Source organism: Lagenorhynchus albirostris, chromosome 5 (genome assembly GCF_949774975.1).
Source record: "Lagenorhynchus albirostris chromosome 5, mLagAlb1.1, whole genome shotgun sequence".
NCBI lineage: Eukaryota > Metazoa > Chordata > Mammalia > Artiodactyla > Delphinidae > Lagenorhynchus > Lagenorhynchus albirostris.
In genome coordinates this window covers 73,123,114-73,143,181 of record NC_083099.1, presented here as the reverse complement: position 1 = coordinate 73,143,181, position 20,068 = coordinate 73,123,114, and the positions used below count along the sequence as shown (strand labels likewise).

Genomic DNA, 20,068 nt, shown 5'->3' with positions numbered 1-20,068 from the left:
AATAAGGTCAATAATATTATAATAACTTTGTATGGGGAGAGATGGTTACTAGACTTACTGTGGTGATCATTTCACGATGTACATAAATATCAAATCATTTAGTATACCCAAAACTAACATAATACTGTACAACAACTATATTTCAATAATTTTAGAAAACTGCTGCTAAATCAACTGGATATACATATGGAAAATGAAATGAACCCTCTTCACTCCCTTACACCATACTTAAAATTAATTCCAGATGGCTTACTGACATAATTAAGAGATGTACAAAAATTAGGTTTCTAAAAGATAGTATTGATAGAATATCAGGATCTTGGTGTAGGCAAAGACTTCTTGAATAGGAAAGTACAGGTTGTTGAAATCGAGCAGGGTGAGGAGAGCCTCTGCGCACAGGGAGTGGAAGGGTGGCAGCAGTCTGGAGCAGGGTGTTGCGGAGTCTGAGCAGGATGAGGAGGGTATCCCATGTGGGCAAGTAGTGGCAGCAGCCTGATGTGTTTTGCTGGATCCCAAGTGTGATGGAGTATCTATGTGGCAGTAGTAGTAGTCTGGCAAGAAGTACAGGGACCCCAGTGGAACAAGGTGGGGATATCTCTTGGATCTTGAGCTGGGTGGGAAGGATGTCTACCTAGAGCATCGACAGTGACAGGAGATTGCTTATATACAGGGGATTTTTGATCCAAGGATAAAGGAAGCAAGGTTCCTCACGTCAGAGAACAGAGTCACAAATATGGAAAGGGAGAAAATTAGCCTGAAATCTATGGTTTTAGACTAGATTTGGAGGTACCTGTATGACTGCATGGTTTTCAATATATATAAATACAGAAATAAATGCATGTGTTTATATGTACATATATACCCTAGCTCTGTCTACAGAGAAGACCTGGGAGCAGTAACACCTCAAGAGCATGAAAATACTTGGCATTCAGATCCTGGTTTATAAATACCCATTCTTTGATTCAAAAAAAAAACAACAAAAGAGGAATCTTTGGAGAAATGGCTGATTCCAGTGCTAGAGTCCAGCAAGTACAATATAAGCCTAGAATATTCTGCTGTTCCAGAAAATAAGGAGGTGCTCGAAGAATAACGAGGGCATGACAAAGGACACTGGCAGTCAGCTTGAAGGGCTCTTATCAGTCAGACTGAGAATAATTTGAGACTCAAAATAAATAACAATAATGATGACATAAATCCCACTGAATTAAACAGGACTCCAGGAGTCTACACTGATATAATTACATAAAAATTAAATGAACAGAGAGAAGAGAGAGCATTTCCTTACAGCAGAATGCCCATTAAGAAATGTAGAAGGAATGATGGAGTTACAAAATCATCATTTGGCAACCACCATAGTAATAATTCATTCAAGAAACATCAACAAATGTTAAAACTTCCATTGCTGCTGAATGAACCCTCCATTTCATTCTAGTGGAAGAAAGTTTGAATGTGAGACACACACACACATACACACACATATCTCCCCTACAAAGATTTATTAATTACAGTGCAGAAATGTAGCAGACACTATCTTAAAGTTAACATCACTCACCAGGACAAATCAAAATCATATGCTACCTGATGGGATGTAATAAGAATACATCGCTTCTGCGACATTCTTATCAAAGATGCATAACTTGAACATTAAACATCAGACAAACCCAAATTGAGTGACAAACTACAAAATAACTGGCTGTAGTCATCCAAAATATCAAAGACAAGAAAGTCTAAAGTTTATCATTTATTTAATTTTTTTAAACAGCTGTGTTAAAGTATAACTGATATACAAAAACTGCACATATTTAATGTATACAATTTGATGAGTTTGGACATATGCATACACCTGTGACACAATCACCACAGTCAAAGTAGGAGACATATCTAACACCTATAAAAGTTTCTTTATGCCTCTTTAATAGGGTCAGCTATTAGCTAATTAATAATCCATTTTAACATAAAAAAGACAAAGCTGTATGCTTATATCAAATTTCAAGGCCAAGCACAAAAATTTCCTCCATTAGGCAGTTGCTCTCCAAAACTCTTTATGATAAACTATAAATTCTTTAATATTACATTTAAACCTCACTGTAATACTGGCTCAGAGCCTATTCTAAATCTATTTCCTTTCGATACGATAATCTAAAGGATCTGAATACCATTTTTTAAAAATCCTAAAAAAATGTACACCATCTGAATCCACCCCACTCTCTACAGGGCACTGAGCAAGTACTATGAAAAAGAACATATGCCCCTGCTTCTTCCTTAAGAAAGGCAAATACTGCTGAGAAAGTCTTCAAAACCAAATGGGTACCAACACACACAATTTCCTAGCCACAGCCAATAACCAGTTCAGGTAACACAGAATTACAGAACAACAAGTCATTTAGGTCATATGAAACAAAAATACCACGCTAAACAAATAATATCTAATCAAATGAACGTTGAGTGATGAGGAACAGCACAGATGTTAGATATGATAATACATATGAAGAGACAAGAGGCTATTTTCAGTGCAGGATTGAGAGCATGGTAAAATTCTGGGGAGTTGTATAACAAGATTCTAAATTGGAAAATGGCAAACTTAAGACTCTAATATAAATAATGAGGCAGCAATATACAGTAACCATTATATGTGGGTTATTACAGAAAAGAAGGAATTCACCATAAGCATTTTAAACTTCAAAAATCTTACATACATATTTTATTAGACAATATGACTTTTATGCCATCATCCTTCTCCTGCTCCATTTGTATATATCACTCAATAAGATCAGCTCCAACGAGTTTTAGTTGTTTTTTTTTTTTTTTAATCTTGACCATGTGACTAACAACGGTCTCAGCTGTTTCTATCCATAGCAACACCACGGAATCATTAGCCTCGGAGGCTGCCTTCAGAGACTTGTTTCCATGACAACAGAGGCTATAATATTAACACTGTCTCAAAGAACACTGCAGAAAATTGTAAATTCCAGGAAAGTAACTGGATTGTACATATTTTTAAAGTACCTTTTTAATGCCAGTATTGAAATGACAGCTTTCTGAAAAATGTTTTAACTAATTTTTAGAGATTCTTGTTATTTATTCACAGCTTTACATTTTAAATTTCATTTAAGATCTTAAAATTATGAAAGCAGCTTTTAAAAAAATTTTGATACAAAGTGGTCTGAAACCTCGTTAGGTATAGCCACATGCTTAATGTGTACTGCACATCTACATTTATGACTATGTACCTCCCTCTTTCACTTCCATTAATTCAACAATAAATGAAAAACAATATATAAATTGAGCGCCGTTACCTTTAATAAATCTCTATTTGCTTAAAATAGTTAAAGTGTTTTTTTTATATGTGCATCTGACTCCTGACTGATACAGGAAGAGACAGAAGGAACAATTAGGAGGCTGCTATAATAATCCAGCTGAGGTTATCAGTGGCTTTAACCAAATGATGGTGATGGTGAAAATGGACATGAGTAGTCAAATAAAGATAGATTTTGAATGTAGAATTGGTATATCTAGTGACTGATGGGAAGTTGGGAGGAAGGACTATTAAGAATAACACCAACAATGGCCACTAAAAAGTATCTTTTACATCATAGTTAGACCCAATCACAATAGATTTACAAGGCTTTCTGAACATATTTTTAAACTCTTTCTCACTTATTTTCTTTTTAATTTTTGGCTGCACCCCATGGCATGTGGGACCTTAGTTCCCTGACCAGGGATCAAACCCGCACCCCCTACACTGGAAGGCGTAGCCTTAACCACTGGACCACCGGAGAAGTCCCTCTCACTTATTTTCTTGCTTATTAAAATGGTCATCATAGCATAAGATCAAACTCTGAAGAAAGATAACTAATACCATACTACCAAGTAATTAATAATTGTTTACACCTTACATTAACATGTCACATGAATGGGGTAAACTGAGCTTAGAATACACACAAAGATTCAATAAGGTCAAAATAAATTTATACCACATTTACGGAAAATGAAATATATGAAATAGCAACTCTTTTGTTATCAATATCTTAGATAACAAGGAAAAAAAATTACCCCTATGCCACTGTTGGTCAATAAGGATTTTATTTTGTTTTTGTATGGCACAGTTTAATATTCTTAATCCAAGTTCCTTTGCTTCAATATCTACTATGTGGTAATGAGACATGTTTCTCTGAATAAATGTCAAAGAAGCTATCTAAGAGGAAAAGAGAAACCAGGGGAAAAAACTTCAAGCCTTTTGTATGTTTATAGAAGGATAAAATACAGCACAGCAGATTTATCAAAACTGTTTGGGAATCACTGTACTTAACAGGGGTCCAGTATCTTCAGAATAAAGGTGTTTTTCATTGCTTAGATCTGGTTCTTATTTGATTCAAATGCTCTTTTTGCCACAGTTACTCCAAATAAGTACCTTCAATATAAACTCCATGTTATTTGAACCAGCTGTATATGATACCTGTGTCATAATTATCTCAGAAGCAAATAGCAACGAAACCAGATACATTTTTTAACAAATACTAAGGGATTAAATATAAATTTTTGATTTTAAAATAACAAAGGGGGGGTAGGGAAATAGATGTAGTGATTAACAATCCTAGTATAGAAGCATGGGTACAAATTTGTTAGCTCACACACACAGAACATCTAGTTTACGGATCTATTTCTGCTTGCAAGATGCATGATAGTTAAGGTATGTCATCCCTTCATTATAAAAAGATGGTGTTCTATCAGCATTCAGCTGATTACTTTGTACTGGTAGAAGGATGAGCCAACAATCACTAAAAATTTCAAGTAGACAGAGATCCAAAAATTGGATTCAAAGATGTGGTTACATAATTAACAAATAGGTATGAAACTACCAACTGCAATATGCTGCCTGCTCCCCACCCCCCAATCTTATCAGACTATGGCTACAGAAACATACGCAACCGTGGAATCCATAATGACTAACCTAAAACGGGCCCTTAAATCTTCCTAGTAATAATATATTTACCCTATTCTATTCATTCTTGTACAAGTTCCTAGTGATTCAGGCCGCTGTTACCTTTCTGAAGTCGTCTTCTACTATTCTCCTCCCACTCAGCGTTTCGGCCATATTGACCTCTCTGTGCTCCAAACACTCTAAACATGCTCTGGCCTCAGAGTTTTTATTCACTCTTCCTCTGCATAGAATGCTCTTGCCCCAGATATCCATATGGCTCAACTCCATAACTTCTCTTATGCCGTTGCTCAAATATCGCCCTCCAGCTGAAGACACTCTTATTCTACTAACCCCACCCCACCCCCACCACGCACACACAAACATACACATTCCTGTTGCCTTCTCTTTTTACCTTTCCTCCAGCATACTACGTATTTTAATTACATTTGCCATCTGTCTTCCCCCCCTTTAATATAAGCTCTAGAAGAGCGTGGATTCTTGTTTTATTTACTCCTGTATGCCCAGTGCCTAGAATAGTATCTAGCACACAGTAAGTATTTAATACATTTGTTGGACGAATGAAACCATGCGATTGCCAAAAGAGATTGAGTTCATCAGCACTCTAAAGTGATAAAGTGACTCGGAATGGATTGTGTACATCCTCCCTCCCCATGCTATACACATAGCAGATATTGCTAAAAGATTCTGTGTGGTTGGGCGGTCACTACCAATCAGAAAGTGTTCAAGATGTTCTACCATTTGATAACCTTAGAAGTTTCAAAATACAAAAATGCCAAAAAATTGCCAGTTTCATGTTGTTCTCTATCTAGCAACAGCTAATTGCCTAATAATATCCCAACTGAAAATAAACATGTCTTGGTGAAGAACACTTGCCCCAAAGATTTTTACCTCTTTCCTTTTTAAGCTGTATTAGAAAGTAAATATCACTGACAGCTCATATTTAAAACCTGTGGTGCCCTTCCTCCAAACTTCTGGGTTCTACTAACCTTAACTTGGTCCCTAGGTCCCTCCTCAGAGGTTAGCTGCTTCTCTGTTTACCTTGGTGTTCCATGTTTCCTCTTCAGTTTCCTTTTTAACACTGACCCCCCCCATATTACATTTTCCTTGTTAAAATAATTACTGTGGTTTCTCTTTTCCTGGCTGGACCCAGTCAAGGTTACCAATCCTCTTGTTAAAACATAATTCTTCATCATTCTGTAATGAGGTTGCTTCTCCGTATCTCCAGATTCCTCACTTTTTAAAAGGCCAGAATATTCTGTGGGACGAATAATGATGGTGGTTGTGAAAGTGGTGATAAAGATGATGATGATGATGATGATGATAGGTACTTTACTGATGTCAGATATTATAATAAGGGCTTCGCATGTTTGTCCCATTAATTTTCACTAGATCTTAATCCCTGTTTTCTGCAGGTGGGAGAAGGAGACTCAGAATTTAGGTTATTTGTCCAAGGTGCTACAGCTAATAAATACAATAGAAATTTAAACCCAGGCCATCATCCTCTAAAGACAGCATTCTCAACTACTATACAACACTGTCTCTTCAAAATAGTTCAAAAAAAGAAAAAAGTTTGATTAGGTCATGAAAAGAACAGAATATAACTTCGGACACCTACATTAGTTTTTACTAACTATAGTTGGTTTAATTCTCTTGTAGTGCTTAACCTATGATAATAAAAACAAGCAACTCCTCCCCCAAAAAAGGGAATGAGAGAATTAAAAAAACAATAAATAGATATGAATATTTCAAGTTTCATCTAGAGTTCTTTAAAATATTTTTACAAAAAAGGCCTATATAGTAAAGCTGTGTTCTTATAACTGAAAGAATTTAGGATCTATACTGTATGTAGCCTTTCAGTTTGGAAAAAATGATTAGAATGATACGATTTTTGCTCTATTTCCCCTCTCCAAAATTCTGCTACGGCATTTAGTATAGCTGAAACAATTAATTCCTAAGGTTGGTATTCATCTTTCTCTTTTTCTTAAAATTAATTAATTAATTTCTGGCTGCATTGGGTCTTCATTGCTGCACACGGGCTTTCCCTGGTTGTGGCGAGTGGGAGCTACTCTTCATCGCGGTGCGTGGGCTTCTCATTTTAGTGGCTTCTCTTGTTGCGAAGCACGGGCTCTAGGCACACGGGCTTCAGTAGTTGTGGCTCACGGGCTCCAGTAGTTGTGGCTCACGGGCTCTAGAGTGCAGGCTCAGTAGTTGTGGCACACGGGCTTAGTTGTTCTGCGGCATGTGGGATCTTCCCAGACCAGGGCTCAAACCCGTGTCCCCTGCACTGGCAGGCGGATTCTTAACCACTGCACCACCAGGGAAATCCCATTCTTTATCTTTCAAAATACTTACAAACTGATTATTTTTCAAATTTATAATGCTTTGATATATTAGATGGTTCTACCAAGATTAGTCAGAGTTAAATACAGAAAAATTACGCTGGGATATGTTTTGATTCAAATTGCAGATTATAATCTCCAGTTATTTTCCTCAGGACCAACAAAAATTCTGTAAGGCAATCAGCTGGTCCCATTTTGTCATAATAATAATTTCTTCACACTCCACAGCTGGCTGAGTCAATAGTCACAGATCAGATTTCAAAAATACTGAAAATACTGTTCAGAAACAGGACTAAATTGGGGTTTAATAATGGATAAAGAATGAATAGGCAGGGCTCCTGTTAAGAGGTGAGGGGGAAAACATCTTTTAAATAAATTTATCTAGGGGCACAAGTTGTATTTAGGATTCTCCTAAAATTCCACTGCTTCCAGATGTGACACCAGTTGCTTTAAACTTGCACAAAATAGGTCCAGTCTTTGTTGATTGATTTGCATATGCCTGTAAAATTGCCACATCAGTTAGTTTATTTAAAGTTTGTAAAATAAGGTGATAATTGTACGCTACTGTTCTCCACATGGTCTGCACAACTATTTTTAGCTTTATCAAAATTCTAAATTTTGATATGAAAATGGAGGATTGAAAAAGTTATCTAAATAACAGTGCCAGGAAGTACAAAGAATAACGCAGTGAGAGCTCTGTAAAGAAAACGATACTAAGTCAAATTTTGACAATAAGAATTTAAGTTCTTCATATGTTAAGAAGATATACGCTTCAGTTTTTTCACAGAGGGCTTTGAATTACTTTAGAAATATACATGATTTTATAAAATCCTGTAATGGAGACTTGCTAATTTTAAAGCCATAGTTCTATATAAAAATGGCTTGGGAAATTTACAGTGGCCAAACCATATTTAGAAGTTCCAAATTTCCCTGTAGCCATCATCAGATTAAATGAAAACAGACACATATTAACATTTGTTTATTCATTCAACAAACAGTCAACACGGGCGTTCACTATGCTAGGCTCTGGGGATATAAGAGAAGAAAACATACATCTGTACTACCAGCTCTTGTGAAGCTTATGGTTTAGCAGCTGATATTAAACAAATCATTACCCAACTGATTACTGAAATGCAGCTGTGATAAGAGGTATGGAGTACAATTCTCAGGAAAACAAACACTGCTTGAAATAAGCAAAGGGAAAAAATGTTGTGCAGGCTGAATATCCTATTCTGACCTCAAAGCATATGGGCCAGTCATTCTTTAGCACTGTTATTAACACATTATTTTAAAAGTTAACTCTAAAACTATATATATATATATATATATAAAAAATACACATATACACATATATAATATACATACTAAAATACATAAATTGCAGCTTGTGAAATTTCTTTTTACCTATTTGTCCTTGACAAAAGGACAATCTAACAATCATGACACTCTATAGAAACTACAAAGATGAATGCAACACACTTCCTAATTATAAAGAGCTTATATAACAAATTTCACTTACTTAGTTCTTCAAACTATAGCCAATCTAATCCACCTTAAGATACCAATGTTGCTATTTTAACAGACTTTATTTTTTAGAGCCGAAGGTACAGAGTTCCCATATAACCTCTGCCCACACACATGCACTGCCTACCACTATCAATACTCCCCACCTGAGCTGTACATTGTACAGCTGATAAACCTACACTGACACACCATTATTATCCAAAGTTCATGGTTTACGCTAGGGTTCATTCTTGGTGTTGTACATTCTATGGGTTTGAACAAATTTATATATAATGTCATGTATCCACCATTATAGTACCCTACCTAATAGTTTCACTGGCCTAAAAATCCTCTGTGCTCTATCTATTCATCTCTCCCTCTTTCCTAACCATTGGCAACCACTAATCTTTTTACTGTCTCCATAGTTTTGCCTTTTCCAGAATGTCATATAGTTGGAAGCATACAGTATGTAGCCTTTTCAGATTGGTGTCTTTCACTTAGAAATATGCATTTAAAGTTCCTCCACATCTTTCCATTTGTTTTTAATGATTAATAACATTTCATTATCTGGCTGTAACAGTTTATTTATCCATTTACCTACTGAAGGTCATCTTGGTTGCGTCCAAGTTTTGGCAATCATGAATAAAGCTGCTATAAACATCAGTGTGCAGGTTTTCATGTGGACATAAATGTTCAACTCATCTGGGTAAAAACTAAGGAATGCAACTGATGGATTTTATGGTCAATCTGTTTTTTTTTTAATTAATTTTTTTGCCTGTGTTGGGTCTTTGTTTCTGTGCGAGGGCTTTCTCTAGTTGCGGCGAGTGGGGGCCACTTTTCACCGCGGTGCGCGGGCCTTTCACTGTTGCGGCCTCTCTTGTTGCAGAGCACAGGCTCCAGACGCGCAGGCTCAGTAGTTGTGGCTCACGGGCCCAAGTTGCTCCGTGGCATGTGGGATCTTCCCAGACCAGGGCTCGAACCCGTGTCCCCTGCATTGGCAGGCAGATGCTCAACCGTTGCGCCACCAGGGAAGCCCCAATCTGGTATTTTTTAAAAGCGAATACAACCATTGTAAACTTTTTGTTTAATCTTCATCTTTATGCTTTTCCAAAGTGTCCAACTATACAAATGACTGGGTCTCAAACACCATTTAAACATATTTTTGAGTAGATATTCTTTGGGTAAAAAGGGAAACAATTAATTTCCAAATCTGAGTAATGTTATTAATTTTACAAAATTACTGGCCTTTTGAGTAGGAAATTAAACTTTGCCAAGAGACAGCATTTCACAACCAAGTATAACAGAATTTTTATCCTAACTTTGATTGCTTGGTTAATCAATACTCAAAGAGACTATTTCTACCCATTCTCCTGGAAACTATTCTACTATCAGACTTGGCATTTCCAAAGTCGTTTAAGAGGATTATCTACTTACTCTCTATATATTTTAGTTTAATACAAAGGCATTATACTACTGAATATAAGCAATTTTATTCCTTAGAGATGAAGAAAAAAATATATATATATATATTTGATCTATCACTTCAAAACACAACTATTATTAGGCATGAGACCAAATGTTTGAAACATACATAGATAAGATTAGGCCAATCCGTGTCGGTCCAATGTGGAAATGTCTTGGTGTGAATATTTAGACCTGCTGCCTGGTAGAACTGTCAGAAGATAAATGGTTATAGATGATGACACCACATGCCTCTGTATGCCTGGGAAGTTCCCTCTTTCCATAAAAGTACTCCAAGTTTGGTCGATGAATTATATACTCATCCTAGTTATAAGGAAACCGAATGTTTTTTCTCCTCTTCTCTCCCTGTCTCACCTCCTCAAGGGTATTTCTTTCCATAAGGGTAAATAACAAGAGGATCATCAGCTAGAGGATCAGTATAACACTAAAGTGTGATATGTTTCACAGAAGGTCTAAGAGAGAATTCAGACAGATTAAAAATATATAATAATAAAGAATCAAGTAGTATTAAGTGCTATGAAGAAAAATATTTAAAAAGGTAAGAAGTCAGGGACATTTGGAGTGAAGAAGTGCCTGCTACCTTAGACAAGAATCTAGGAAGACCCTCTGAGAAGGTAACAGATGAGCAGAAATCTGAAGGAAGTGAGGAAATGAACTATGAGAATATCTGAGGAAAGAATGTTCCAGGCAGAGGAAACAGCAAGATTAAGGTTCTGAGATGGCCACATGCTTGATATATTTGAGGAACAGGAACAAGGCCAATACAGCTGGAACAAAGTAATTGAGGGAGCAGTAGGAAATGGGATTAGAGATACTGCCAGGGGCTAGATAATAAAGGGCCTTTTGGACTATGGTAAAGAAGGATTTAGAATTTTATTATATATCAAATTGGAAGCCACGGGAGAGTAAAAAGCAAGGTACTGACAAGAACTGACATTCCGTAAGGATGACTCTGGCTGCTGGGTGAAGAACAGACTGGTGAGAGTATAGAATGGAGCTAGGGAGACCAGATAGATATCTACTGCTATAGTTCAGGCAACAAATTAAATAATTTGAATTAGTAGTTGTAGAAGTGGTGAAAAGTGGTTAGATCATAATATATTCTAAACACAGAGCCCTCAGAATTTGCTATTAAGTTGCATGTGGAGCAAAGGGAAAAAGAACAGAAGATTATTCCAAGGGTTTTCATATTCAACATCTCAGTGACTGGTACACTGAATGAAGATGGGGGAGAACAATAAAATTAGAAACTCTGTTTTTGACATGTTAACTTTCAGATACTTAATCCAAGTGGAGATACTGAGTAGGAAAGCCAGACACACAAGTCTAGTGTACGGGGAATAGCTCTGGACTGAAGATATGAGTACTGATGTATTTAAAGGCACCTGGATGAGATCATCTGAAATATGAGTATAAAAAGAGAGAAGTTCAAGGACTAATGCCCTGAGTTACTCTAACTATTAGTGGTAAGAAGAGGAGGAGGATACTGCAAAGGAAACTGAGGTAGGGAGAGTATCAGGAGAATGGTGTTCAAGAGTCAAAGGAGAATTTAAAGGAGAGAGCAGTTAGTTGTGTAAAAAGCTGTTGTGGGGTCGAGTAAAATAAAGATTGAGAACTGATCACTGGATCTGACAGTCTACTCCTAGAGGGGTTCTGGCTGGTTGTTTTAATGAAAGGTATTTTAGCGGGTATGTACGCTGATCGGAATAATCCAGTATGGAGGGAAAGACGGACAATGCAATGAAGAGGAGAGAGAATTTCACAAGTCCCTGAACAGTCAAAAATGAAGATCTAGTACAGAAGTGAAGGGTGAGATTTAAGAACACAAGTGGATCATTTATTTTAACAGGATGGAATACAGAATAAGACCATCAATTGAGAATGAGGGCCAGGAAACAGGTATTGGAAGTTTAATGGGCAGCTTTGGAGCTGATGTGGAGGAGGCAGAGTTGCAATTAACCAAGGTTAGATCTTACCAATGAAGTGACAGAGGAGCAAGAGAGTTAAGATTATGAAAGGCAGTGTTTATAGTCATGGACCAAGGAATGTGAGCAAAGCAAGGAGGGAAGTGAGAGCATGAAAGAAATGATAGATAATAAAAAGTTGGGCTGGAAGTCTTTAAAGGGTAAAAAAAAAATTGTTGTAGGGGAGGTGAGCTGAAAAGAAAGGAAGTGCTAGTCAGTTTGAAATGCTTGCAGCTGAGATTTTGTAAGTGGTTCAGTCAATGGTAATGAGGTCTTGAATATAACCATTTCAGCAGGTCACTCAAGTGAAAGAAAAAATAAAGACTCCTAGAGGCAAGGATATCAAAGAACTGAGAAGTCAAGATTTTGGAAGGATCATACCAGGATACTGAAAATCACTAAGAATGATTACATGAATAGTGGACAGAGAAAAGACAGTTCAAATCATCAATGAGTAGGAGTGATTGTGAAAGATGCAGATGACTAGACAAGGAGGGGAAGTAGAAAATACTGTCTGATGATATATACATTTTTAAAAGGGAGGAGGTACAATCATCCATAAATACCAATGATAAGCAAGGAAGACATCAACTCCACTTGTTGGTCCCAAGGTACATGGGACGTGACAGATAAAAATTCCACTTTTTGTGAGGGGTAAAGAAAAAACAGTACTCTCGGGGGAACACCAGTTTTCTATGAGAGAAAAAAAGGTGAGATGAACCATCACAGAAGAGTTTGAGGAAAAAGGAAATTTTGCTGATCACGAACTGGGAGTTCCAAAGGGCAGAGTGAAAGAAATTGGGAGGTCACAGATAAATGGGAGTTTAAAACATACTGGAGATATACCAGAGTCAAACAGAGATAAGGAAATTAAGTGAAGGTGATCTGAAAGGCTTCAACTTTTTTTTTTTTTTTTTGTGGTACGTGGGCCTCTCACTGCTGTGGCCTCTCCCGTTGCGGAGCACAGGCTCCGGACGCGCAGGCTCAGCGGCCATGGCTCATGGGCCCAGCTGTTCCGTGGCATGTGGGATCTTCCCAGACTGGGGCACGAACCCGTGTCCCCTGCATCGGCAGGCGGACTCTCAACCACTGCGCCACCTGGGAAGCCCCAAGGCTTCAACTTTTTTTAGTGATTAAGATGTCCTGATGGTATGCTTGGTAAAAGGTGGATAATCAGTTAAATTTAGTTGTCTGCTTGTGACTGGTTTAGCATTTGCAGAAGGGGTGTTGGGCGGGAAAGCAAGGTCAGGAAATTGGTGTCTCACCAAGAATTTGAAGTGCTCTTTGGGGTCCCTCCTTTATATCCTGCAATTGAAGGTGTTGAGATATGTGGTTCTTTAAAAACTGTACAGCCTGCACTCACAGGAACTTATTCAGTCAACACTATTTACTGAATGTCTGAATGAACTGCACCATCCTAGATACTGTAATTCCTAATTATCTAATTTGAATTTGTTGAAGACTATTAAAATTAAGCAATATAAAAATAAAATAATAATAATAGCTTCCAGGCACTCTTCTAAGTGTTACATGCATTTAATCATTTAATACAATTAACTCAATGAAGTTGATGCTATTATCTTCATTTGGGGACAATATAACCAAGGCATAGCTCTAAAAATTAAATCCTTTCTACTCCAGAATGTACCTGTTTAGGACAAATCATATTCTTTTCATACAAATTAGCCTATTTATTTTTCTGGTATCTGAACAGTAGGCATCTATCTGAACAGCGTTTTCCTGTATTTTAATTTAGGACAGAGTTTCTTCCTCTAAAAAGCATATTATTCAATTCATGTGGCTAATATTCACTCTTGTTAAAATTTTATTGTTCTGCTTCAATTATAAGTCATTATGCCTGTTCCATTCACTCCTAGGAAGAGAATTTTGCTGTTTTCAGCTTAATTTGGCATGTCAATTATCTGGGGGAGGGTGGAAATTCTATTTGAATATTTGTAATGACCCACAATAGGGATTTTGAAGTAATCCAAAACATGGGAACAATTGCCAAATATACATCCGAAGTGACCTACCACATTACAGCTGTTCAAAGTTTATATATGACTACTATTTTCGTTAATAAACATTGACATCACCAAGTAGATAAAAGCTTTTACTTAGGAGATAATCAAGTAGCAAAGTCTAGAAGTATTGTGCTAGAGTTTTTTAAAGCCCTGTTGAATATAAAAATTGGTCTTGGATTTAACAGAGCTGCATCACTAAACAGGACAGGGCAGATTGGCATCAAAGGATCATAAATACAAGAACAGGAAGAAGGCTGAAGTGAGGAACTGAGGAGGGCTTGACAATGAGTAGCCCACGTTTTCTATATTATAATGACTATTCAAAATTAAGAACATAAGTAGTATGAAGCTCAAAATAGAAAACCTTACACCAAAGTAAAATAATTCACAAGAAACTCATCTTAGTTTAACACTAAAAACAAACAATAAAACCTCATATTGTAAACTTTTGGGATACAGCCAAATGACAAAAATTAGACATAGTCTTTAAGCTGTATGGTTATCATCATGGGTAAAGAGTCAAAGGGGTGAGGAAATCAGGTACATGGGGGGTTTGTGCAGCTTGAAGAAAATCTGAAGAATGGAGGGGAAGAAAAGGGAAGTGGAGGAAGAGATGGGCTACTGTGAAGAATCAAAGGCACGTATGACGGCAATAGAGTGAATCCAATAAATATAGGTACCCAAGAGGTTTCAGGTTAGGTGCCATTATTTCGGAAGGCCATGAGCTAACAAGGTTTCAGGTGACTGAAATGGTAATTAATCAATCAATTCCATAAACATTTACTGAGCACCAACTACATGGCAAGTCCCATCCTAGAAGCTGGGGTCCTGCAGAAATTTATAACCACTTGGCTTCCCTAACATTTAAAAATATTAATGACTTCCTACTAAGTTCCACATATTACAGTAGAATCTGACACAAAATCTTAGTTGTGAACACAAATATCTTAAACAGATGAGCAATTTAAGTGAATCTGTAAAGTACATTTTATTTTTTATTTATAGAGGCTATTTGGTGGGATATGAAATCATATAATGACTTTCAAATTACTAAAACTGCATTTAATAACAACTCTCCAAACTGCTAAAAGTACCATGCATCATAGTTATAAGGAATTAGATTCAAAGTTAATCTTGCTATCCAATCTTAGAAAAGAATATTTCTGACAATAGTGAAACAGGAGACCTGGTAATCACTTTTGCCATTTATCATTGACAGAACAAAACACTGTCATACATATATATTCATAGGTATATAGCATATGCTCAATAAACTAAAATTTCATTAATCTACTTTGTTTTTAACAATATAAAAATCCTCTTATGTTACAAAATAAAACTGCTAGCCATGAGTCAGTAAATGAAACAGAAAAATGTATCCTAGCATCAACTAAAATTTAAATACACCTAACATTCTTTCTCAGTCCTATTATATTTGATCCTGTAAAATGAATTCCAGTGAGTTACAACAAAAGACTTGGATATATAAAATATCCAACTCATTAGTGAGAAAAATAACATAGAATGCAAAATGATGTTGGTTCTCCAGAGCTGGGGAAATATAAGCTAAAACTCTGACCTAAAGTCTACATTTATAGATATGAAATACAAAGATAATGAAAAAGACAAAATAAGTAACAGAAAGAGGGCTGAAAGAAAGAAAAATAGTAATTTTTCAGTATACACAAGTGATCTGAACCAAACGGGAGGAAGATAAAATTTTAAATGGCTTTGTAGGATCAATTGCAAATAGAGTTTTTATTAAAATTGTGGCTATTTTAGTGCAATACAATAGCAACTTTTTGGCCCAACTCCTAAGTAACTATAATGTAATTCCATAGTTTCAGTAGTTTTATATGTAAACTATTTTGCTTGTCTTTCATTTGTATGCCTTTTACAAGATGAATTATATATCATTGGTTGTGTTTGTGTATATACATATAGTTGTGTGTATTTGACGTTTTTAACAGATCTTTCTTATTGACAATGGAAAAATATCACTTAATACTAACACAGAATGAATAACAATGCTAAGCTTTAGTCTCTGTGTCCCTTTTTGGTATATGTAATTGTAGTCAAAATCAAGTTAGTTAAATTCTTGGGGCAGTATTCAATCTAAGAGTTAAATCAATCGTTGCCTCTGAGTAAGTTTTGATTATAAGTAATCTCACTGCCTACATAAAAACTATTAATGACTCTCCCTAGCCCAGTAATTCCATTCCTCTCAAACATCTAAGAAAAAACAAGAATATTTTTACTTAAGAAATATGACATTACTTAAAAATAAAAACTATTGAAAGAAAATTCTAGTAACCAAAAACAAGAAGAAGCTGTTGACAGTTACTTTATACTTACTGTGCTGCTTCTAATTACTAAAAAAAAAAAAAAAAAAGATGGTTTTAAAGGAATTTATTTTTAAAAGGCCCTAAGGTATGTGTATATATTTAAATTTAAAGGACAAAAGCATTCTCACCTTGTTTTTTAAATTAGACTAATTTTTATGCTTTCATTTTTACTGAAGTTGAATATCTATTAAAAACATGTTTTAAAATGAAAATATTCCCCCAACCCTCCTTTAATACCAAATAATAGGTATTTCACTCAAATTATGATTAACTTTATATTTTCCTTATATTTTTAATACTCACTCCTCAAAAAGAAGTGGTTTTATGTGATTTTTTTTTAAAATTTGAGGACTTTTAGTATTTGCTCAGCTCTTTACACTGTCAATTGAATATTTGATAAAATATTCCTATAATCATGTAATTACACAAGTTTACTGCTTTCCAATTAACCCTAGATAATATATTTATAGAAATGGAAGGATTCATTAAATCCCTTGAATAAACCATAATGTAATAATTTTAAGATATTAGTATATACAATAGCCAACTGTATTCAGTTTAATCTATACTCAAAACACTAGAAAATAAAAATATTTCAAATTATCTTCTGTTTCTTTACTATAACAACCTCCTGAGGTTATCTAATGACATATAAAAGCTATACAAACAGGTATTTTCTTTGGTCAAACATCATACTTTATAGCGTTTAACACAATCTGAAAATAAGGAGACAAGCATTATTAATTTACATTTTAATTTATGTATGAATGGCTTTATATTTTTAGAGAAGTCATTCAACAGAATCTGAGACTGTTTTGTTTGGCATTACATAAGAGCAAAAGGGAAAATATTTTTGTTTCCCCTTTCACGCTAAAGACCTGCATAGATGGACTGAAAACATACATTTCTGCGTATCCAAGGTTTCAGGGCATAAGACTGTGTTTTAATAATAAGAAATCTATACTAATACATTTTTGCAAAGCAACATGAACCGAAAATAATTTCAACAAGTGGTATGTTACCTGGGTGGAGCTGGTGGCTACCGAGATGCAGTCAATAAAGCTGTGTCTTCGAGTGAAAAATGCAACTATCTGCTGCCAGCGTGAAGGTTCTGGCTCAGCTTGCAGTTCATCTGATGAGCCCTTTTTCGCCCAGTGTTTCTGCTTTGGGCCTACTGAGCCATGGCTAGAGCTAGTATTGCCTCCTCGACTGGCGCGAGAGTACAGAAGTGTGTTGTTCCCGAAAATGTAATTCATCTCTGCAGCCCTGCAGGTGGTTGCCAAGCAGTCTTACTTCTCTACCAGCTGCTGAGTGGTGAATGATCGGTAAAAACTGCAGCTAGAATTACAGCAGCATCACTTGTAGATCAGGGAAAATAAAAACCTTGAGAAATGATGCTCATTTTCTCTGTAATTTCTTCCCATGAAAGAGCTTGTATCTTCCCTCTGTACCTGTTAGCTGTATGATGGCTGAGTTTATATTTCTAGACAAAAAAGACGACATAAGGTGGTTTTCTTTCTCATGATTATTTTTTCACCAGCGTCTGCAGGAAAAGCTGTTCTTTTGTTAGCTGATAACTAGACGGACTGAAATCCAGGAAGTGAGGTCGATTAGCAGGTAAAGAAGGATGTTATAAACACTGGACTACCAAGACCCTTTGGGGCTGCCTGATTTAATGCACTGGGTGGAGAAACCCTGGATTACCAAGTTTCAATCACAGTCTGAAGTAAAATCCAATGGCATCTTCGCTGCTTAAATAAATTATAAATATGAACTGAATTTAAAAATACAAGAGGATTCTCTCTGCCAACAGTTCTGATTGTTTAAAACAATTTTACTAAAGAAATCTTTCTATTCACATATAAATTTCTACATCAGGAAGGCACTTACATTAAATAGCACTAAGGTTTTAAAAGGTACTATCTACATTAAACTCTGAGGATCTAATGACAGAGAGAAATCCATTTGGAATGTAACTTGATAATTTTATTTAACATATTGGTTTTTTTGATTAACTGAGTCTGAAGACAGAAACAGAATAATTAGCTAAATAAGTATTTGGCTTCTGGGACTTTTGTAATAAAAAAGTGCTATTATCAGCATCATCTCTCTCATATGTTATAAACATTAAGATTACCAAGTTATAAATTTGTAAAAATGCAAAAGAATTAAACATAAATTTTTTGTTTTATAGCCAGTAAAACATATTTTATCCAACATGACATAAAATAATACTCTGGTTCAAAAAATAGTACTGTTTGATTGCTAAATAGATACTTTCTAACATCTAATATCTAGGTCTGTGTTTCTCAACACAGTAGTCCACCTCAGAATCACCTCGGGTGCTGGTTAAAAAAAATACAGACTGATATCCCCTTCCCATTAGAATTTTTAGGGGTTAGGGAGATCTGGGAATTTTCATTTTTGAAAAGCCCCCCTAAGAGACTCTTAAGCACCCTCAAGTTTGAGAACCACAGATTCCTAAGTCTGTCCTCTTAATACTATGCTACATTAGTATATAAAACAACATTTCGCCATTAAAAACAATATATGAATAAAAATGCTACTTGATAACTAATAGTTGAGTAATTCAATTTTTAAGTTGATATAAGTACATCATAATCCCCAACCTCAGCCATGAATGAGGACCAACAAAATCTTGCTTGCTTTTGCTTACCAGCACCAACTAAATGCAGTCTATTGGAAAGTAGCATTGGCAAACTACAACCTCTAGGACTACTGCAAATCCTGATTTGGCAAGAAAAGATGCGAACACTGTCTCTATGATTCCGTCTCTAAGATACAAACACATGCCCAAGAAGGGTTGAGAGTCATGTGGGACTTCTGGAAGTAAGATGTTTTGTGACAGATTATAGCAAAGTTTGCTTCTTCCCAAGAACTGTACAGACAGTAGCTGGCAGCCTTATGGCCCTACACAGATTGATCTTATCTATTTGGGGGTAGGGGACTAGAGGAAAACACTAAGGGTAGACAGAGAACTAAGAATCCTCTCTAAAAGAAAAAAAATAAAACCTCCTAAAAATAAATTTTACTATGGACCAGATACTTAATAAAGAACTGATTAGTGTGGTTTATACAAATGCTCTAGTAATTGGTTTGACCCCGAAATATGTGTCTTGATCTGTATGATGGAAAGCCAGGGTGGGAGGGGGAACCTTAGAATTTATACAGATTCTGTTACTCTGGATTTGTAAGGATGAGGATATTTTAAAAATTTTGGCTGCACTGGGTCTTTGTTGCAGTGCGCAGGCTTCTCTCTAATTGCGGCATGCAGGCTCCAGCGCGTGAGGGCTCCAGAGGGCATGGGCTCAGTAGTTGTGGTGCACAGGCTTCGTCGCCCTGTGGCATGTGGGACCTTAGTTCCCCAATCAGGGATCAAACCCACGTCCCCTGCACTGGAAGGCAGATTCTTAACCACTGGACCACCAGGGAAGTCGTGGATAAGGAT

General features: G+C 36.1%; 1 protein-coding gene across 7 annotated transcripts in view; it reads right to left on the bottom strand.

Moving 5' to 3' along the window:
* DLG1 (discs large MAGUK scaffold protein 1) overlaps window positions 1–20,068 on the bottom strand; it is a 270,885-nt gene that overhangs the window by 154,826 nt on the left and 95,991 nt on the right. The window contains exon 3 of one of the 7 annotated variants that reach the window (XM_060150352.1): window positions 17,622–17,937. The exons of 5 other annotated variants lie outside the window; for them this stretch is intronic. In XM_060150352.1, coding sequence (XP_060006335.1) covers window positions 17,622–17,855 — 234 coding nt within the window. In that variant the 5' untranslated portion in view covers window positions 17,856–17,937. Of the gene's footprint in view, window positions 1–17,621; window positions 18,003–20,068 lie in introns of those variants that run through there. One more of the 7 variants, XM_060150353.1, reaches the window with a different exon arrangement.